The sequence below is a fragment of the Heteronotia binoei genome, chromosome 9 (assembly GCF_032191835.1).
Source record: "Heteronotia binoei isolate CCM8104 ecotype False Entrance Well chromosome 9, APGP_CSIRO_Hbin_v1, whole genome shotgun sequence".
NCBI classification, from domain to species: domain Eukaryota; kingdom Metazoa; phylum Chordata; class Lepidosauria; order Squamata; family Gekkonidae; genus Heteronotia; species Heteronotia binoei.
In genome coordinates this window covers 87,182,864-87,205,338 of record NC_083231.1, presented here as the reverse complement: position 1 = coordinate 87,205,338, position 22,475 = coordinate 87,182,864, and the positions used below count along the sequence as shown (strand labels likewise).

At 38.9% G+C, this 22,475-nt stretch overlaps 1 protein-coding gene across 1 annotated transcript in view; it reads left to right on the top strand.

The window, feature by feature from the left end:
* SEC24B (SEC24 homolog B, COPII coat complex component) overlaps window positions 1-22,123 on the top strand; it is a 50,553-nt gene extending 28,430 nt beyond the window's left edge. Inside the window, exons 12-24 of the mRNA XM_060246936.1 lie at window positions 318-436; window positions 936-991; window positions 2,181-2,387; window positions 4,322-4,445; window positions 7,033-7,191; window positions 8,050-8,223; window positions 8,425-8,535; window positions 9,549-9,724; window positions 10,338-10,475; window positions 12,940-13,044; window positions 13,654-13,746; window positions 16,812-16,915; window positions 20,013-22,123. Of these exons, the coding sequence (XP_060102919.1) occupies window positions 318-436; window positions 936-991; window positions 2,181-2,387; window positions 4,322-4,445; window positions 7,033-7,191; window positions 8,050-8,223; window positions 8,425-8,535; window positions 9,549-9,724; window positions 10,338-10,475; window positions 12,940-13,044; window positions 13,654-13,746; window positions 16,812-16,915; window positions 20,013-20,127 (1,681 nt within the window). The 3' untranslated portion in view covers window positions 20,128-22,123. The remainder of the gene's footprint in view (window positions 1-317; window positions 437-935; window positions 992-2,180; window positions 2,388-4,321; window positions 4,446-7,032; window positions 7,192-8,049; window positions 8,224-8,424; window positions 8,536-9,548; window positions 9,725-10,337; window positions 10,476-12,939; window positions 13,045-13,653; window positions 13,747-16,811; window positions 16,916-20,012) is intronic.
* The last annotated feature ends 352 nt before the right edge of the window (window positions 22,124-22,475 follow it).

The following is a 22,475-nucleotide window of genomic DNA, read 5'->3' as shown; positions in this document are numbered from 1 at the left end:
TGTTTGAAGTGTGGAGAAGAATGACAAACCTCAAATAGCAATTAGCACAGAACCAAGGTTATAGGAGCTTGAAGTTCTGTTTCTTCCCACTCTCCCCTGCCCCACACACATATGCCAGAATAAGATATTGGGTTTTAATGCTACACAAAGGAGGGTGGCAAGAGAATGCCCAGCCTAGGTATACTTAGCCACTGTTGCTAGAGGTTCAGATCTGTATTAGACTACATATTGGGGATCTCCATTCTGGTATTAAACAGCAGTTGTCTCTGAAGACCTGCTAAAACAATGTATCTATGATTTATGTTTTTGATCCTTAGGTTGCCTGGAGATTCAAGAACAAGAATAGGCTTCATAACGTTTGACAGCACTGTTCAGTTCTACAATTTGCAGGAAGGATTATCACAGCCTCAGATGCTAATTGTCTCAGAAATTGATGGTAAAGAAAACAAAAAGAAACCTATCTTGATTCTGATTTTAGGGATTAAACAGCTGTTAATGTGCTGCATAGTACTTTGCAAGGTCAGAAATAGTATAGATAATGACTGAAATATAACATTTGCTGGGCGATCAGCATGCGCCATCCAGCAGGCTTGTAATTTGTTGTCTGTATTGGTTGGGATCCACAGGGCCATGCAGTGTTCCACGCCATGTTTTAAGTTTTTTCTGATTCCATTCCCTTGCAACAACAGCCCTTCTTGCCCTGAAAGTGCAGCTCTTGAAAGTCGAGAAACTCTTTGGAATAATGTTGCATTTAGTGTGAAGGTTGCAGTTAGGAAGGAGAACTGGTAACATAACCCTCTTGCCCACACACACACATACATATATGGAAGCGTGATTTTGCTCTTGCATGGATCCTGGCCTTTGTGTCTTGCATGCAGAAAATAAATGCTTTAAGATGGAATTTGATGCCTTACTAGAATGTATTCTTCCCATAGATGTCTTCCTACCCACACCTGACAGCTTACTCGTTAATCTGCATGAAAGTAAAGAGGTAAGAGGTATCAAAATGAAAGAATTAAATGGTAGAATAAAGCCACATTTTCTGTTTTTGAATTAAGTAACTTAAAACAGTATGCAGTTTATGAGGTCCGTGAGCCTCATTCAGTGTGCAACATTTCTAGCCCCACCTCGAGTTATGTAGTTATCCTACCCCTTCAGTTTCGTCTCCAGTGAACCGGTGTGGTGATTCAAAGAGATAAGGAGAGGCTGAAAAAGCTGAACAATTCTGTGCCAGACAAAGGGGGCAAAGTAGTTGTGTTCAGCTAAACTGGCTTAGCACTGAACTTGGAAAGAGGTGCCCATCTTGGAAAAGAGGGGGCTGATGGTGACATGGAACACCTTTAAAAACTGCCAGATTAATACACTTCTTTTGAAAAGGGTAACATGGCTGCTACATAAAGAGCTGTGGTGGGGAAGAGATAGTGAGAATGTCCTGAATTACCCATATGTCCATAATGCTAGAAATGTGTGAATAAAAAGCAGTGGGGCTCCTAGTTTTTGTCTTGTAGACCTTGTGAGATAATAGACCTTAGTACCTAGGTTATATGAGCCAGTTGTGTTCAGATGCTGCTTTGCTTTCTCCCACCCCATGCAAGTGGCATGTTCTTGTGAGCAGTTTAATGTATAAGCTACCAATTTTCAGAATTCAGTAGCTGTGGTGCAGTGTTTTGGGTTATTGGTTCTCACACACACACACATACACCTGTAACATTCACACTGTATAAGCTTGCAAACAAGAGAAGATATGCTGTTAAATCACCCTCCATGATTATGAAATGTTCTGAACTTAACTTATGCATATATGGCAGCTTGATTTCATGCACCATTGTCTTGGTGTGTTTAAGACTTTTTAAATGATGAGGTGCGCAGTCTTAATTCGTCCAGTGGAAGATTTGCATTTAAACATAATTCATGAAGTCATCTATATATAACTCATTGCTTTTAAAAGCTGAGGTACATCTGAATTTTCCATTTTAATGAAAAAATATAGATTTGAGTGCATGGAAATTGCATCTTTCTAGCACCTGTGACTTTAGTAGCCTGGTTTAGTAATTAGCTTAGCTCTCTGCATAGTGTGTATGTGTGTTTTAAGAACTAGTATCACAGGTTCTTCTGTCAGTTACGCCATAATTTCTTATAAACTGAAATTTCCTCCTAATATCATTCCATCTGTTTTTCAGCTAATTAAAGACTTATTGAATGTGCTACCAAATATGTTCACCAACACACGGGAAACACACAGTGCGTTAGGTCCTGCCCTTCAAGCAGCCTATAAACTGATGTCTCCTACAGGTGGGCGGGTATCTGTGTTTCAGACACAATTACCATCCTTGGGCTCAGGGCGCTTGCAGTCAAGGGAAGATCCCAATCAAAGATCAAGCACAAAGGTACTTTGGATTTGGTTATTTTGGGATTTAATGTAGCTAAGTCTGTGTGTTTCAGAGAAAAAGGCAGACGAGAATCTAAACTTCCATTTTGAAAGGCTTTGAAGAAAGGCTTAAAAGTATATTTAATGAAATCTTAGGGCTGGGTGGAATAGTTGCAGAGGGGGAAGTGAGCTTTCAGTTCTGCTCAGTATTCTTTTCTCTTCCCTGAATCCAACAGAAGAGGAATAAATTATGCAAAATAAGCAATTACATATGCCTGCTTTGTTTGCATAGGAACCGGGCAGGATTTTTAGAAATTTCTTCAAGCACAACTGCGGTTACAGTTTTTTCTGTGTTGTATAATTTCTCAGGCAGATCCAGGAGGATAGTTATTTGAGTAGTGTTAATAATTGGAATGAAGTTCTTGCACAAAAATAATACCTTGCTCGAATTCATTTCTGCGCATGTTGTTCTTATTAAGTGCTTTTGCTACTCAATCTTGCAGACCATATTTTCCTGCTGTTAAGTGTGCAAATATTTTCTGGTAAAGCATGATAGTAAAGCCCTAGAATTCCATTATGTCTGTTTGTATGACAAGCACAAATAAACCTTTCTTTATTTAATGTAATTATTTATTTTTATCCCATTGTTTCATAGAAGTTTTATATCAGTAAGAAATCATCACAATGTTTTTAAAAAATAAGAATTGAGATGATAAGATCAGGACCTTCAAGACAAATAGAAAATGGCAGACTAGCAAAACGTATAAAACTAAGATAAAACTGACAATTGGGAGTGGCACAGGGCTAGCCTGATCTTATCAGGACTCAGAGCTAAGCAAGGTTGGGCCTGGTTAGTACTTGCCTACCAAGGAAGTCCTCAGGGTCACTATGCTGAGAAACCACCACTGCTTCTTACTTGCCTTGAAAATCCCATGGGGTCAACATAAGTTATCTGCAAATTGATGACACTTTCCACCCCCCAAAATACCTTGATTAATGACACCTGAAATGAGAATGCTTTTCTCCTTTCTGTGATGCGCCTTTAGAGATAGAGTCAGGCAAACTGCCCATGGGAAGGCATTTGTAAATTCTGGGGGAGCAATTTGAAAAGGCTCAGCTTCTTCTTACAAAAGCCAGTCTTGTCTGTAAATCAGGGCTTTTTTTGAGCAGGAATGCAGTTCCGGCTGGCTTGGCATCAGGGGGTGTGGCCCAATAAGCAAATTACTTCCTGCTGGGCTTTGGCTTTTTCTACAAAAAAGCCCTGTGTGAAACAACGGTGATGTCAGGGGGTATGGCATAATACACAAATTAGTTTCTGCCCTGTCTGTAATATAAGCACCTGGAAGAGGGCTTCCCTCTTCCCTGCTAGCACCTGGAACACAGAATCATTTAAATCATGGGGCAATTTGTATAGGAGCCCACTGTAGTCTTAATATCACTGAAAAATTCAGAAGAAATGGTTGGATTTTTAGCACTGCCAATGGAGTGAGTCCTGCTAAAATGGACTTTTCCTGACTTCTGTTGCAGCCCATTGAGCCCTACTCATCAAACCTTTGCTCCTGTGGAGAAGATTAAAGCTTTGGGGTGGAGGCAAAAGTGGGTGTCTGTGGTGAGAGGCAGACATTAAAGAGCTGTTTCTCCAGAGTAATTGTCATTACAATGGTGGAATGCCAGCCTTGTATCCAACCCAAATGCGATCATGGGCATATGCAGTTAGGAGCGTTCATTAGTTTTTCTAGCAGATGTGATTGTCAAAATCGGAATTTGTCAAGGGCTAGCGTGTGTTCCAGCATTTTACAGTGGTGAAACTATAGAATAAATGATTAGATATAATGAGTGGCACATATTTAACTTGCAAATTACAATTTTAGAAAAGTGTACGTGGTGTTCCTAAACTATTCAGTGTGCTGGAACATATTCATTCATCCTTTTCATTGTGTTTGCTTATTCTAGGTTGTTCAGCACCTTGGCCCAGCAACAGATTTTTATAAGAAGCTGGCACTAGATTGTTCAGGACAGCAAACTTCTGTGGATTTGTTTCTTTTAAGTTCACAGTATTCAGATCTAGCATCTCTTGGTAAGGGATTAATTAATTTGCAAGGCTGCTTTGCACTTCAGTATGTGTTGATGGAGAATTTTTCACATTCTGTTAAATTGTCTAGAAGTCTCACAGCTATAAGGCAAGTACCATAAAACATAGTTATTGTTTGTTTTAAAGAGCATATGAGGCAGCCAGAAGACTTCATCCATTAGCTGGTTTAATAATGCATTTCAGTTATTTTGGTAGGTGATTATTGTTGTAATGTATTTATTGTTTGTCACCCACTTTGGATCCTGATCATGTTGGGAGAAAGGAAAGGTATATAAATGCCTTCATAGATAGATTTGTGTTTATTTTCAGTTGGGCCAAAAAGCTTGCTTATCCCAGTTCTAGATTGATCAAAGCTTGTTCAAGCAGCTGGTGGCCCTCACACCATCTTCAAGAACAGAGCTGCTTGCAGCTTGGCTAAGCACATGAAGAGGTGTTCATGTTATGAATTGGTGCCTCTGTCTGGAAGCTGGTATGATGCACACAGTTTGCAGTAGTAGCTAAGAAGGCAAATGATTAGGCTCACCACAGGAGGCAGAGCTGACCACAAAATATCAAGCAGTGAGGTCATGCATAACTCTTATTCTAATGATAACTCCTCAGTGTGCCTTTCAAAATGAATGTAGTATTCAGAAAATTTTCTTGCATTCTAGCAGCTTACCTTCAGTCATACAGTGAAGATCCTTGTTCTGTGGTGGCAGCTGCTGCTGAAGCAATTTTTTCAAAAAATCTGCACAGCCAGTTGGAAGGCGTGCAGGGCAAAAGTTCCACCTGGCCCACCCACTTTCTAAAAACACTTGCCAGGTAAGGTGTTGGTGGGCATCATGGTGCCCACAAGCACCCCATTTGGGATTCCCATTTTAGAGCATTGTCTGTTTCTGAAGTTCATTGATGTGGGTTTTCAGGAAAAATTAGAATTGGAAATTTGGGTGGGGGGGATTATCTGGTGCTCTACACAGAACGTGATCTGATTCAGCATGTCTATTTGGATTTAGTAAACAAAATTTTAAAAGTACCATATGTGGCTCAGTAGCAAGAACTACTGTGGTCCAGTAGCAAGTACTGAACTGAAAATTTTGATTAGGAAAATGACAAATTAATTATGGGTTAAATGGTATGTTCAAGCCAACAGAAAGCTTTATAGTAATTAAAGACAATATAATGTGTACTGACATTGTTCAAATTTTTTAAAAACTCAAAGGCACTGAAAACTGCAGGGAGTCTAATTCCAGCATACCCCAATAACTGTGTATGGTATGCTGTGGATGTGGTTATTCACTCATCAATTCCATGGAAGTCCCTGGGGCACCTTATAACTAACAACACTTGCTAGTCCCATGTCAGATGGCTGAGTATTATCTCTTCCAACTAGTGTTGCTAACTCTGGGTTGGGAAATCCTGATGATTCCTCAGGGAGTTCCAGGAGATGTCTGGGGGCTGGGTTCGGAGAGTAAAAGGACCTCCTGGAGATCTCCAGATTGACCTTGACTTTGGTAGGCTTGACTTCCAGTGTATGAAACAACAAAATAAGAATTTTAGCTTTGGTTTTGATTTGATTTGTAGAGTCAATAAGGCGAATTCATACCTTTAAAAAAATGAACAAATATTGGATTATTATATTCATTTGTGGTTTCAGCCCTCCCTTCCAACTTCCAAATCAGTAGAACATGCATTTATTTGGTATAACAATTCTTGTTATAATCACCTGAAAAATGTTAATTACAATTTTGAAATTGCTGAGGTTGCCTGATATTCTGTTGGCAGTGACATATATTCATTTTTAGCAATGTCATTAGAATGGAATATTTTCCAACAGAACAACAAAGTACTGGAAAGTTTGATGCTTAGATGACCATCAGCTTTGCTGTTCTATGCTAAGCTTTAGCAATTCTTTTATGTATGTAGATGATTTTCATTTGGAATGCATAATCAAATCTTTATAATTTGTTTTTACATCTCTTTCTTGAATAGATTTGTTAGAAGTAAATGATATCTCTTTAAAGATGCTTCCATGTGTGTGTTTAGCCCCATTATATTAGCTTTGGTTCAGATAGCTAATAGTTTATCCGTAATGAATCTCACTTCAAAAAATGGTGAGATTTGTGTGTGTGTATATATATGTGTGTGTATATGTATATGTGTGTGTGTGTGTGTATATATATATATATATATATATATATATATATATATATATATATATATATATATATACACACACACACACACACATATATTGGCCACTGTGTGACACAGAGTGTTGGACTGGATGGGCCATTGGCCTGATCCAACATGGCTTCTCTTATGTTATGACGTGGAAGAGTACTTGATTCTCCCAAAATGTGAGGAGTCATCACACTCCATCAATAATACCCTGCCTTTCCTGTTATTAAGGAAATGTTCTGATCTTTGCTGTATTGTCAGCCTTTTTTTTAACCTGTATGGTAAACTGTGAATTAATGAGGGTTGATAAAATTTTCCGTCAGCACTTGGATTGCAACTATTATGAATGCATATTAACACTCTTTTGGTGGATGTTTTTCTCTCTGTTTTTTCCCCCCTGCCTCTTTACCAAAAGCTTGCATGTCCAAATACTCTGCTGGATGCATCTATTATTATCCATCTTTCCATCATAGCCTCAACCCAATTCAAGCAGAAAAATTGCAGAAAGATCTTAAAAGATATCTTACTCGAAAGATTGGGTTTGAAGCAGTCATGAGAATAAGATGTACAAAAGGTATGTTATATATTTTGGAATAGATGAGTCAGTCATGTGAAGTGGAACTGGATTTAGGCATCCAGAATCCTCCCAATTTGATACTTATACATTTGGAACTGTACTGTACTTTTGTATTTGGGGTAGTGGGGAATCACTTTGTACTTGGGGTTGTGGGGAATTGGCTTTTTCAGAATTGTAATCTGTTAAATTGGGGTTCTGGATTTTTTTAAAAAAAACCCTAAAATACCAGTCAGTTTCTTAACTTAAATTGCTTGGAATCAAAATGTTATTTCATGAAGTCTTCCGTGAGATGAGCCTTTCATGAATCAGTGTGATGGACTTCATTAAAAAATGGTTTCTAGTGCAGCAGAATTAGAGATATGGTAGATGAAGGGTTGACACTCCACTGTAATGGAGATGTTGAGTGATGGGCTACTTCTCATCTTTGATTGGCCAGCACTAGCTGAGAAAAACTATATGATCAGTCAAGTGCTGAAGAGCATTGAGTTCAGTTATACCACCTCAGGTGCCATTTCAAGTGGACTCCTGTTTTCCCCATGAAGTTGCTAGGCTGAGCGAAAAGCCAGATTATATTCTATGTGACAGGGTGGGACAAACATACTAGCAAAACTACAAATATTAACATGCTACTTGGGGGCTGCTCAGTCACAGCAGGGCACAAAATTTTTGTTGGGAAAATCTACCTCACAGTGAGGGAAGTGATAGGTCCATCATAGTCAACCATGCAGCTTTATAATTAAGAGCAAATTTTAAAAGAATAGCTGTGCTTAGAGGATCTGTTGATCTTTACTGTTAGGAGCTGCATTTTTCAGTCCTTCCTGTTTTAAATTCCTAAATAATGCCATTTGTTTTCAGGCCTTTCAATACATACCTTTCATGGTAACTTCTTCGTGCGATCTACTGACTTGCTCTCACTTGCTAATGTCAATCCTGATGCTGGGTTTGCAGTACAGATGTCCATTGAAGAAAGCCTGACAGACACATCATTAGTGTGTTTTCAGACAGCACTTTTATATACTTCAAGCAAAGGTAACTGCAGAAAGTATAGCTATCTCTTACAGTTCCATGTTCACAAAATCACAAAACATGAAGGCAGTGATTTCAATAATAGTTTTTGTGTAGAGTTAAAATGTGCAGCACATTGCCTTATTCCTGGAAATGTACTTTTGTGACATAAAATATTTTGATAAAAAAATTTAAGCATGCCGTGTACCGTTTGTTCTGATGCAGGTGAACGGAGAATTCGAGTGCACACACTCTGTTTGCCTGTGGTCACTTCATTGTCAGATGTTTATGCTGGTGCAGATGTACAAGCAATTGTGTGCCTCTTGGCTAACATGGGTAAGTTGAAAATAACAGGTCAGGGTTTTATATGTTTCTGGGGCTAATTAGTTATGTTGAAGTTTAAATACTGAAGACTTACTGTGAAGATCATGTTTTCAGTTTGCAAAATGTTGCAAAACCTTTTCTACAAGGGTTCTTTAATACTGTTAGTAGTTTTGTATTCTTACCTTGTACATCATATTGGAATTAGCAAAAGAGTCATTACAGAAATCATCCTGGGCTATTTATAATTCTTTCCCCAAACAATAGTGCTTAGTGCCAGGTCATATTTTTTTCATTACTTTGGACTAAAGTGCCTATGAGTAGGAGAAATCACAGAGGCAGGAATATTTACTGTCAAGATTACATTTATTAGTAAAACAAAGAAAGTGCTACTTACTGTCGCATTTTTCAAGGTGCTTTCCCTTCATGAAGTTTAGGGGAGCATATGGGAGGGGGCTACTCTTGCACCAGTTTTATCCTTAGAAAAAACCTAAGATAGGTTAGGCTAAGAGAAAGTGATTGGCTCAAGGTGAGCCACTGAAGAAGATGATGATATTGTATTTATATCCCGCCTTCCACTCCAAAGAATCTCAGAGCGGCTCACAATCTCCTTTACCTTCCTCTCCCACAACAGACACCCTGTGAGGTGGGTGGGGCTGGAGAGGGCTCTCACAGCAGCTGCCCTTTCAAGGACAACCTCTGCCAGAGCTATGGCTGACCCAAGGCCATGCTAGCAGGTGCAAGTGGAGGGGGGGAAGCAAACGCGGTTCTCCCAGATAAGAGTCCTCACACTTAACCACAACACCAAACTGGCTCTCCTGAGTTCAATGGCAGGGTGGGTAACTGAAGAAAGTAAGGAAGAGAAATTGCTAAATTATTTTATTTAATGAGTACTTCTGTTATTTGATTAATCAGATGTTGGCATCTTCGTGGTTATTTGTGCTAAGAAAATGTTGCTGTGTCATGTTGCTTATAAGTTTTTCAGTAGCATTCCTTTCCTGATTTCATTATTTTTTCACCTCCGTCAGCTGTGGATCGTTCAGTTTCATCAAGTCTTTCAGATGCAAGGGATGCCTTAGTAAATGCAGTGGTCGATTCACTGTCTGCTTATATGTCAACTGTATCAAATCTCCAGCCAACTGCTTTGATAGCTCCAAATTCCCTCAGGCTGTTTCCTTTGTATGTGTTGGCTCTCTTCAAACAGGTATTACATCTAAACAGTAGCATATAATTGACTTCCAACAAATATAAAGCTCTGCTTTTAATGACAGAAGCTTTAATTATATGAAACTGCGTAACTGGAACATGTCTTCTGTCACATCATGTTCCTTTTAGTTAAGGTCTTTGTGAAGTTTAAATCACATGGTGTTCTTTATAGTAAAAATAGTCCATGCACCAAGCTGCTTTAAAAGTTGGGACTTAAATAGTCTTTTTACTCATCAAGAATGTCAAGCACCTATTGCCAGTCCTTAATGTTGTTTCATACTAAAAACTAGGAGACCTTTAGTAGTAACCTTTCATATTTGTAAAAAAGGGATGAAGTTACGGTCATTACTCTGAAACCCTGCAACTAGATTTGCATGCCCTGGGAAGTTTTCAGCTTGAGTTTATTAAATGGTCTCCATGCCACACTGAGACTCTTCTGAAACTTCATGAGTTTCCTAAGCAGTCTGTGGTATGACATCAGAGGAGGGTGGTGTATGCCATTCAGAAGGAAACAGTAAAATGATCCAAATGTGTCTCTTCATATCCTGGTGACAATGTTTAATAATCCTGCAGTGTATGTAGAATACTCTAAATTGGTTATTTTCTTACAGAAAGCATTTAGAACTGGCACCAGTACACGCTTAGATGATCGTGTGTATGCTATGTGTCTAATAAAAAGTCAGCCTCTGGTTCACTTGATGAAGACGATACATCCCAATTTGTACAGGATAGACAGACTCACGGATGAGGTATAGTACACATATTTTATATTGCGTCTAACAGGTGGAGGGGGTGGTGCCTGAAATGCTGGGACTACTTGTGAACACTCTTTCACAAGTGTAGCAGTATCAAATACTAAATTGGGGGGATTACTGAGCTATAAACAACTAAACAGCCTTCATGAATCACACAAGCATTTGAGGAATAAGTAACAACAAACAAATAAGTTGACCCCATACTGCTTATGCTAATGTTTTTCCATTAGGTTAGCTCAAATTCCAAATCAACCCTTGTTATGAGTGTGGTGGTAAATAGGAAGGTAAGGATTGAGACTTTTCCGTTTGAGCAGCATTCATAGCAGAAGAAACAGTGGACTAAGTTGGGGAAGCAAGGAGGCTAGGATCAGAAAGCAAGGAGAAACTGTTTAAAGAAGCAGAACATCAAGTTCTATACATTATTTTAGCAGTCCCAGTCCAGTGGAAGGAATAGCAAGGGAGAGGGGTCTGAGGGAGCGGGGAGAGAGGGGGTTCTATCTAGTGATTTGGGCCATGGATGAGCAATGTTGGGGATTATATGGACTCTTTAAGTCCCCAGTGATCTCCAGTGTTGGGGATCATATTGACCCATTTAAGTGGTGGAGGAATAACTGAAGTGAATAACTATGGAGAACTGAACTCAGTTTTCTTGTGCCTGTTTGCAACTTTTACTGTATATTTCCTGGGCATCTACCATCGGAAACAAATTTTATAGATGGTATTATTGAGTCCTCTCTGTCACTGGGCTAGATTTCCAGAATTTTGTCCATGACTCGAGAATTTTTAAATGCTTCGTGATTGGAAAGATACTAGGAACCTTGATCTTGTTGGTGAAAAGTCAGAATCCTTGCTCTTATGGGCAAGTTTTGAAATGTCTGAAAAAGGTTCTGAGGAAGGAGAGAGGAGGAGGGGTACCAGATGAGGCAGTGATAGCTGGATTTCTTGAGAAGCAGACCTGATAGATGTCTGTCAACAAAGGCCTGGGGATAGGAAATGGCCTTGGCTGCACTTATGATGAGGTTTCTGGAGAAGTTTTCATTTGTAAGGCAGATTCCTGAATGGTACTAGAATGTCCATTATTTTTCTGCAAACCTTAATCATAAATTAGGGCTGGAATTTAGATGAGTCCTCAGAGATCCCTTGCCAACGGAATATCCCTTGTCAACGGAATGCTCTCTTTGTGTCAGTTCTTTGATTGCCTGTACCCTGATCTTAGTTTCTCAGCATGAAGTTTCTCCTCAATCTCAGACAATGTGAAGTCCGAGAAGTCATGGGAATGGGATGTAGGTTTCAAAAACATGTTTCTAAACCCGTGGCTGCTCTTATTATAACAGGGATTGTGGAGGAGCTGAAAGAGGTAGGATGGGAAGAAGCAAGCTTTGAGACTAGTTTTATTGCCTCAAGACATATGGAGAAGTTCTTGCTGAGGTTAAGACATCTAGATTCCCTGACCCTAACTCCTGCCACATCCCCTGTTCTGACCCAAGATTGTTTGCAGTGCTTTGTTTTTTTTTTAAATTCACCCTCTTTACAGCTTAAAAGAATCTGATAAGGGAGTGTAAAGTTAATTAGTACTGGAGGAAGTATATTTCTTCAAATTTAAATTCATTCTAAAGAACATACAAAAGCTGCAAGAGGGTCGCAGAGCTCACAGGTTAGATCCTAGAAGGACAAAAAGTGGGCTAGCTTCCCCTTCTGCTGTAGTCATGGGGCTTGCAGTTACACTCTAGCAGAGTTCATTCCGTCTGCTGCTTTTTGACAAATTTTTGGAGGCTGAAGGAATTTTTAATTTTATTTATTATTTGAACTGTGAATCACCCATCAGGTAGAAACCACTATTTTTCTACATAGTTGGGTATTAACAAGGAAATGCAAAACTTTCTGTGTGCTAGATTGTTGCCTTTTTTCATTGTCCTACTGATTGGTATTTGACTGCCAACTTTGCAACTTTTGGGAATGAGAGAATGTTGTGGAAGCTTCCTACTTGGAACTTAGCGAAAGATAATGAAATGCATTCCTTCATAGTTTTTGCTTTCATTAATATGTATATTAGCTATGACAACAGTTTGATAATAATCCTCAGTATATGGATGTGCTCTGGCAACAGACCCAAAAGTATATTGCCCAGTTATTTAAGAATGTAAAAGGAACCAGTTGGTAGTGTGTCCTTTTTCAGTTAATTGGTTTGAGGCCATTTGCGGATGGTTTTAGTATTCTGTTCCAGATATTGTGCTAAAAATAATGTTGAGACTTAGACTGGGTTTGCTGCTGTGTTGGTCATGGAGGGCTGATACTGCTTAATGTGGACTGTAATCATTGTAGGCAATGTTGCATAAGTTGCCCAGGCTCTGCAACCTAGCTTCTGAATTATTAGTAGTGCTGCTAAATTTTGTACACCCTTCATATATAATGAATGGTATATAAACTGTAGGAGGTTTAATTATAACTCTTCTTATAGGGTGCAATACATGTCAATGATAGAGTTGTACCCCAGCCCCTTCTTCAGCGACTGTCTGCAGAGAAATTGACAAGAGAAGGAGCTTTTCTTATGGATTATGGCCCAGTAAGTTGCATACCTGGCTTCTTCGTATCTATATATGATTGCTTTACTAAACGCTTTGGTAAAAGTAGAAAAATTTAGATTCTTAACGAGTGATTTATTGCCGCCCATTTGGTAATAGGTTATTGGCTTTCTTTTCTAATAAACTGTTCTGTAAGACAGTAAGGACAGTAATTTGTTCATTGTTTAAATATAATTATGTATTCAAAACAAGTTAACAAACATTTCCATGAAAGTATCACCATTGACAGTGTATCTTATCTAAATTAATTAAGTTGTTTACTTCAGAGAAATAGCCCTATGGCACAGAGTGTTAAAGCTGCAGTACTGCAGTCCTAAGCTCTGCTCACGACCTGAGTTTGATCCCCAGCGGTAGCTGGTTTTTCAGGTAGCCAGCTCGAGGTTGACTCAGCCTTCCATCCTTCCGACGTCCGAGCTTGCTGGGGGGGGGGAAGTGTAGATGACTGGGGAAGGCAATGGCAAACCACCCCGTAAAAAGTCTGCCATGAAAACGTTGTGAAAGCAACATCACCCCAGAGTCGGAAACGACTGGTGCTTGCACAGGGGACCTTTCCTTTCCTTACTTCAGTGATGTTGGTTCTGTCATTTCAGGCAATGTATATATGGATTGGAAGAAGCTGTGATAATAACTTCATAAAAGATGTCCTTGGATACCCTAACTATTCATCTGTACCACAGGGACTGGTAAGTGTTTGTTTCCTTAATACAAGAAACTACTCATCTTGAAATTGATTTTTTTGTGAGTCAGTTAGTTGCAAGCTTCCAGATTGCTTGAGGTCAGGGAGTATTAAGGGTCCAGCTGTTCTGATGGCAGATATGCCTTGGAAGTTTCCTGTTGCTCTGTCATTGAGCTAGCTGGATTGGTCACTAGATCGTGTAATGGTTGGATTTGAGGTGGTAATGTTGTATAGCCACTGCTTTTTCTTTCCTGAGTTGAGACCAGTAAATCACTTCAGCAAGGAGTGTGTCATGAGCCCTGATGAGGGGGAGCTGGAAAGGTTAACAGACCTGGAAGAGTTGTCAGCCAGTTCCTCAGCTGAACATACAGCAGCTGGCCCATCAATCACTCTCCAGACACCAGTGTCAGCTGTTGATGATCAGTCTCCTCCAAGCTCTTCTCCTCCCATCTCAAGAGTTTGAAGCAGGCTCCGGAAAGAACTTTCAGAGCGAAGACATGAGGCACGCCAATGCTTCAGAGCTCTCAGCCCTGAGTTCTAGCAGAGTCACTGCCACCCAGGGAGCAAGCTGATTGAGGCACCTATATAGCTCCACCCAGGACTTGATAACCTTGTGGAAGCAACAAGTCTATTCTCTGACTTGCATCCATGCTCCTTCCTGATCCTGACCTGCTTGGTTTCCTTGGCACCCTGACCTTTTGGCTTTTGGACATTGACTTCTGATTCCGGTTTGTGATTGTGAACTGGTGACTTGGCTCCTGCTTGACTTCCTGGACTTTGACTGGCTTGGGACTCCTGCCTGCCTGCACCCTGAGAACGTGATAGAGTGGGTGGAAACTCTTCTCTTGTATTTCTGCACCTTAACCCTTCCAAGTAATAGGGTGTGGTTTTTTTTTTACCCAGGAAGTCATAGGAAAAGTTGGTTTACCCATTTAAAGCTTTCTACAGGCACCAAATTCCTGTTGAGCCTTCTCAATTAACTGCGATAACATGAAGTCCCTCTATCCCCTCCATATTGCCTTTCTTTTTTCATTTTTAGTTTCATCAAAAGGGTAAATGGGGTCCATCTGGCCCCCAGTAGACTTGGCTTGAAAATGAAAACATTATGCATAAACGTTACAGGGGTTTCTGTTTACCTCAACAAATACTGACAAAATGTTCCCGTGTTTAAATAAATGGACCAACACCTATTATTTCCATTTTATTGAAAGGTGGAAGCAGTGAAAACAAAACAAAAAAACCCTCACCATTTATATCTAGTCATTTTTTGGCTTTGAGGTTTTACACCACTTTTGGAATTGGGGGTTGCAACAACCCCCAGGGAAACCAGTCTTTGCAAACTGAATTGTTGAGTATATAGTAAGAACAGGTAAAATCCCTGTATTTGTGCTCTGTCAAAGCTTTCTCCATGCCGGTAGTTACGTGGAAAAGTACAAATTGAACTGTACTGCAGTTTTGGAAATGGGGTCGTTCTATCCCCCAGGAGGATAAGCCTAGACATGTTGGACAGCATCCTCTGAACTTCATATTTTCCATGCTTGAAGGAGCCATGAAGCCTGGAACTCTAGATGATGCCTGGCACCTGTTTTATGAGCTAATTGCTTTCCTTTGCCCTTCAAATTTTGCAAGCCTCAGAGTGATCTTCTTAACTTTACATATCTGGGTGGGGGAAGAACTTCAGATGACCCCGGCCACCTGTCTACTGAGCTGACCTTTGCACTGAACTGTTCACATTCAGACTTTCCAAACCGCTGATATGGCCATCTCAACTTTACAGGGGGAAGTTACTCTAGATGACCCATAGCCAACAGGTGCACTGTTTGACCCCATTTTTGTGGAGTTTTGATGTTTTCAATGAGGGGGTATTTTTTACCCCAATTCCAAATTTTACTCTCCTTTGTCCTACTTTGCAGAAGGAAGTTATGCTTGAGGCCTAATTTTTTTCTTAGTAGCTAATGCCATGACTGAGAGCGCAGTCAGGTTTCCATTGCTTTTTGCTTTGATCCTTATGCCAAAGTAGTATAGTTGGGGGAGGTGTTCCCACTTGGGAGGGTTAAAGGTTGTTTGTGCTCTGTTTTTTCTGTTTATAAAAAACTGCTTAGGAATTTTTGAGTGCTCATGGGGATGTCAGACAGGAAAAGACATTTTAGCATCTGCTTATTCCTATAAGTGGTTTTAATGCACTAATTAAGTAGTTATAAATAAGAGGTTTAAAATGCAATTATACCCCCTCAGTACTTTGATGTTTGATAACTTCATTGATGCTGGATCATTATATGCATGATTGTGACAGATTATTATGTCTGAGCTTTAGCAGTGATATGACAGAAAATATGAGTAGTTGTGAATTGTTAGTCAATTAAGAGATGTTTGAGGGATCTCAGTTATAAGAGTATGCTGGTCAGAGTGCACAATAATATGTCCAACCTTTTCAGTTGGTATTCTTCCTCAATAAAAATGCCAAACTACCTGTTTGAATTATCTCTTCTGAAGTATAGAAGGGCATGCTTCTGCATTGGAACACCTTGTCATCAGGGGTGGTGTTAGGAAGATTTATTAGTATTCTGTACTCTAATAGACTCTGTGGATGTGGTACTAACTGAATTGACTCTATCAATCATATTCTTTTGGAATGCTCTTAATTTTCAGACTTGATAGCTGAATCAATTTTCCCTTTGCTTAAGCAGGACTTTGTCTCTTTAGAAGCTAAGTCTATAACTAGTTACTAAGCGATGAAGATAAACAAGTAACTTTGCATGTGGCTAAATTTTTGGTGGCTGTAGTTCTGGTAATAAATCTTAGCCTTCTCCTTTAACATGTGAGGGCTTACTGTTCATGGTTTTTGTCATGGAAACAGTAATTAAGAAAAAATGGATAATTTCAGTTCGTTTTGGCTCTAGTTTAGCTTTCTGGATTCTTCAGTGATATCACTTTGACCAGCATACTCTTATAACTGAGATCCCTCAAACATCTCTTAATTGACTAACAATTCACAACTACTCATTATTTCTGTCTGTATCACTGGTGTGTTTTAAGTGAACTGTTCTTAAACTTTGCATTTAATTTTTCTAGACACAGCTTCCAGAATTAGATACTCTTTCTTCAGAACGAACTAGGTCATTTATATCCTGGCTTAAGGACAGTAAACCTCTAAGCCCAGTCCTTCAAATAATAAAGTAAGTGTATATATGTACATATGTATCAAAGTAAGAATCCACACATTGGTCCTTTGCTGAATTCATTGATTTTTTTATGTATACTTGTACAACAGCTTTTTATTCCCTCTTAATAGGCATTTAAAATTTATTTTAAAGAAGTTTTATCTCTGCAGTCTGATCCAAGTAAAAGTGTGAATTTAAATGCATATAGAAAATGATGTTCACAGGAATCAGAGTGGGACTGTGTGACTATTGTGTGCCCCAAACTCAATAAATGCAATAAAGCCTTATGGTCATTATCTGTTAGGATTACACAAAAATGACCAGATGATGTTTTATACCTAATTCCCCTCCCCAGCATCTTTGCTTCCCTTGTACATGCCTTCAGTTGTATGCCGTCCCGACCTGATGACTTGCTTTTATTTTGTCCTTTAGCCCTAGAACTTTATTTCTGTTTCACAGTTCTTCACATACCTTTCCTGAAAAGAGCTGCACTGATGTGGATAACTGTTTCACATTTTCTGCATTGTAAATCAGCATAGCTTCTTTCTGTTATTCAGAAACATGTGCTTTTGCAACCTAAAGATACATTTCCAGGCATCCTCTGAGCTCTGATAGCACACCAGCAGGCAAGCTCTTGTAGTTGGAAAAAGTAGTACTGCCCTATCCCTTTTCAGTTATTCTTGGTGCTCCAAAAGCATGCCTGCTGAGACTGTCCCAGCAGCTGTTCTTTGTACCTCAATGATGGCAGAAAAGGGAGCACCAGGGTAGATTTTGAGGGGAGTGGAAATCTCATTTCCAGCCTTACCCCTTCATTGCACTTGGCTTCAGAGTCTAGAGGGGATCCTTCATAGCTGATGCTGTGGTTTGTTTTCCTGACCAGAACTTCCTGACTGGCCTCTGTCTGTCAGCCACATCTGTCAGACTGGCTTCTTACTCTCGGTGTATTTTCATGAAACTTAGGCATATATGCAGACATCACCTTATCTTGTGTGATTTTGGAGGAGAGTGTAAAAATTCAATTTTAAAGAATTTTTCAGATTTTTCTGCAAATCTGTAGGATTGTAGAAAAATAATCTATTTTTGTATTTGATCATGTTATGTGGATTTTTTACTCCACACTCTGGGGCCAAGTTTAGAATTAGATGGATGTTGTGTGAGGTGGAGAAAATATGCAGGAAGAATGTTCTTTCTTCTCCTGTAATTCTAGAGTTTATGGCCAGCTACTTTAGTTAATGGGGAGTCCATTCAGGACTGACAGAAGGACATATTTCACTCACAGCTTTTTTTAACTTGTGGAATTCACTGTCCCAGGAAATAGTGATGGCATTTGCCATTGGTCTAGTTGACTTTTACAGGGATTAGAGAAATTGTGGAAGATAGGTGGCTGATAGTCATAATAATTAAACAGAGCCTCCATATTCAGAGGCAGTAATCCTCTAAATACAAGTGCTAGGCGTCCACAACTGGAAGAATATTTGTGCTACATACCCTGCATGTAGGTCTTCCAGGCACATCTGGTTGGCTACTGTGTGATAAAGGAGGATGCACTATATGGAACATTAATCTGATCCCCAATAAGCTGATGCTTTTGTACAATGTGGGATGTTTGATGGAGCTGTTGCTCTTCTGAATGTCATGGCAGTGGTTAATTAAAAGAGGATTCAGTGCAGGAAGAATCAGTCTACCTGACTGGGGATGCTGCTAATCTGTGATATAGAGTGATTTTACAGGTCATAAACAAGATTACTTGTGGCAGGTACTAGGATGGGAGACCTCCTTGGAATACTAGAGCCGGGAGGCAGAGGCAGGCTTTATTCAGTCACCTCTTTGAATATCCTCCATGCCCCCAGTAGGGGTCAGTCACTAGAGATCACCATGACTTCCAGGTGCACATGCACTCACACAGAGAGAGATACAAAAAATACAAAAGTATTGCTTTGCCTAGTCTCCCTACTGCTGAAATAATTTGATTAGGCTGACGTGAAAACACCAGACTGGTCTCCAGTGTTCCATTGGATGGCAAGATATTTGAGAGAAGCCTTTCAAGATACACATGAGGCTGATTTCCCATTGAATGTTTAGATCAGGAATGGAAGCTGCTTTAGTGGCTCTGATTGACAGCCTACATCTAGGGAAGTAGGTACAAATCTGTATTTCTCAGCTTTTTAGTAGTCTTGAGACAATTGATTAGGGATGAGCACAAGCTGATTCATAAGCCAACATTTGGCACAAACTTGGCCTGGTTCAGAGCTTTCAAATCGATACTTGGGGAAAGTGCCTTCACTGAATATTTATTGTCCACTTCAGCTCTTCGGACCATGTAAACCTAACAGCTGATGCTTGGGTCTACAATTAATCTGTTAAGTTTAAATGGTTGTGAATCATTTCATCAGTCAGTTTTACTCTCCCCATTGGAAGCGAGGAGGGGCAAACCTGACCAGTGAAATGATTTCCAGCCATTTAAACTGAACAGTGGGGCAGGTCCTTCCATCAGCTGTTTGGTTTAATGGCTCACAATCATTTAAACCTATCAGTTTTGCTCTCCTCTCATCTCAAAACAGAGGGAAGCAAAGTTTCACTGTCCAGGGTGAAACCCCCCCTCCATTTCTCCCAGCCAAGGCTGGGAGAAAGGGGGATCTGAACTGGCTGGTTTGGAGAATTTTTGGTTCAGTTTGGGGTTTGGTTTGGAGGCCACCCCAAACCAAACTGCAATTTTAAGGTTTGTGCCTATCCTTACTATTGATGATTAAATCCTGTTAGGGTAGTTGGGTGTGAGGGGATTCTACTTTGTAGTGGTTTCACTCCTACCTATCTAACCAAACTCAGTAGGAAATATTAATCTCCTTAGTAGGAATTTACTTGGGGAGTACCCTAATTGTGTCTTGGTCTAAGAACTTCCTTTAATATATATATAGGCTTTTCAGAAAGACTATAATAACTTCGAATATGGTATCTGTTTTTTGTGTTAATCTGACTCCTGTAGCAGGCTAGTCTTTATGCCTAGACAGCACTGGATAAGCAAGAAGAAATAAATTGTGACTGAATCAAGCAAATTGAAACAAGTAAGCTATATAAGAACACTTTTTAAACATTTAATTTCTTCCTGTTTCAGAGATGAAAGTCCTGCAAAGGCAGATTTTTTTCAATATTTAGTTGAAGACAAAACGGAGGCAGCATTCTCTTACTATGAATTTTTGCTGCATATTCAACAACAAATTTGTAAGTAAAAGAAGAAGAAACAAAAAGAAATTGTGGACTCTTACTCAAATAGCAGCTGTGAAAGTGTTAAAACCAGGCATGATTTCTTCAATGTCCAGGACAAATAACCATATTTAAAACATTTCAGCTGAAAGGACAAAATACACTTTTCCAGATGAATTTTACAGATTTGCTTCAGTCTAAAAATGATGGCTTTGATGCAGTTTTAATAATATATTTTAAGTTGGTTTATATGCATTTCTAATAGTGCAGCAATATGGTGCTTCTGTTCATTTCAAGCTGGTGGATTTAGCTGTTGAATTTTTGTAGCTGTGTGGAATGGTATTTCTTAATGGAATCTAAAATCAGAGCTTTCCCCCTCTAACTCTTCATATCCCAGCCTTGCCTCTAGCAGAGATGCCAAAGTGCAGTGCTCCATGCTGTTTATATGAATTTGTAAAATAAATAATTCATATTTGAAAACTTCACTGTTTTCTCTGTGAAGACTATATAATTGCAATACAGAATACATGACTTGTAGAAATATATAATGTACAGAAGTGCTACATTTGTAAAAAAAAAAATGTAAAACTAACTACAGAGTATGAATTGCTTAGTGTGCTGCAGTGTTGGTGATTCAATGATAAATCACTATATCAGTTAAAGAATAAAGTAGACTAATACATATTAAAACCGAAATCTGAATCCACATAAGAAAAAATGCAACTTTGTAATTCATTTAAATTAATCCTTTTATGTGGATTTATTTATGATCAGCTGATTAAAAGTATTTTGCTTGATCATGTGTTTTTATATCTGTGATACATTTTAGATACTAACAGTGAATTTGGCTTGCTGTATTAAGAAAGGATGTTTACTACTTTATTGTATAGATTCCTCAAAAAAGGATAAATTCAGTGGATTGAAATTGGGGATTTGAATGCAACCAGTTTGTGATGCTACCTAGCAAAATGATAGTCTTACTTAACTCTGGTTTATTTTATGTACCCTGCATTGGTTGTGGTTCTAGGTTCCTCATTTTTTTTTTTGCTACCATGAGACATTAAAGAAAATTATATTTCATTTCCAGGTGGGAGTTGTTTCAGCACATGATCTGAATACTGGCCTGGGTTTATCCTAATGTTCCTTTTTCAGTTCTAGTGCTTCACAGACATGGCTGTAATTCTGTAGGGCCTATGTGCAATGGGGGATCATGCCAGCCTACTTGATGTGCCAATTGTAAGAGCCAGTTTTCAGGAGCAGCAAATTACACATTAATCCCTCCTTGAATGTGTGATCCAGGGTGCTGCTCTTAGGCAGGGTAATACTAATTCTTTACCATGTGTAGGCACTACATTATTGGAACCATGCCTGATCTTAAACCTAGTTGGTTTAAGCATGTATTAAATGAGTAATTGAACAAGCCACCTATTTTTAAAACAACACATTTCTTTCTTTTAAGAGACAAATACTAATACACTTGCGTAAATATATATATTGGTGCCCCAGTATGTTTTCACCTGTGCACAAATGCTCTTATGCAATATAATTATGTTTAATTATTTTACCGTCTTACCTAATCGTATGGGTAAATATTTGTGAATCTACCTTAATCTTAATTTTGGGAAAGCATGCCAAAGGATTTGTTGGAATATCACTTGCTTGTTTGGTTTTATTTATGGCACATTTTTAAACTTGTCTAAAAGCATAAAAATGTTTTCAAAGAAGCTGTTCCCTTACAGTTTTTAAGTTAGTATGTCCCAAAGGTCACATTTTGGAAGGGGAGTGAAAAGACAGATTGGATGAAAATGTATGTTATGGGTCCATAAACGTGTCCAGTATATTACTGTAATTTAAACAAACAAGTTATTTTGGAATAAAACAATTTTTGTGAGCTTAGTGCTGAATATCCAAAAACATCCAAAGCCATGCTGTATGGTAAATGATCTGTAAAACCATTACTTAAAAGTTTTATTCTTCTACATTTTTGTATATAAAATTGTTATAAAATATATTTGAGAAGTATTTGCTTTGAGTAAGGTACTTGTTGCCTGTTACAATTGGGGGAAGATAATGTAGTAGTAGTTCCTCCTAACATTTCTGCATAACTAAAACAATTGTGGGATCTTGTGAATTCTGTATCCATTGTCAGTTGATCCTCAGCAAGATTAATCATAAGTATTCCTGCAAATATTGAAATGTTGGCTTGTGTAAATACAAGTCAAAGTCCCATCCTAAATCTTGTTGTTGGCTGGTGGGGGGGGGGGGCGGGGTTGAGGGTTTGACTTTGCACAGTGTGTTGCAGTCATCCTGTGTTATCCTTGAGTAAAAACTGAAGCCTTTGGCATATGTTTTATCACTCAGTTCAATAATCTGT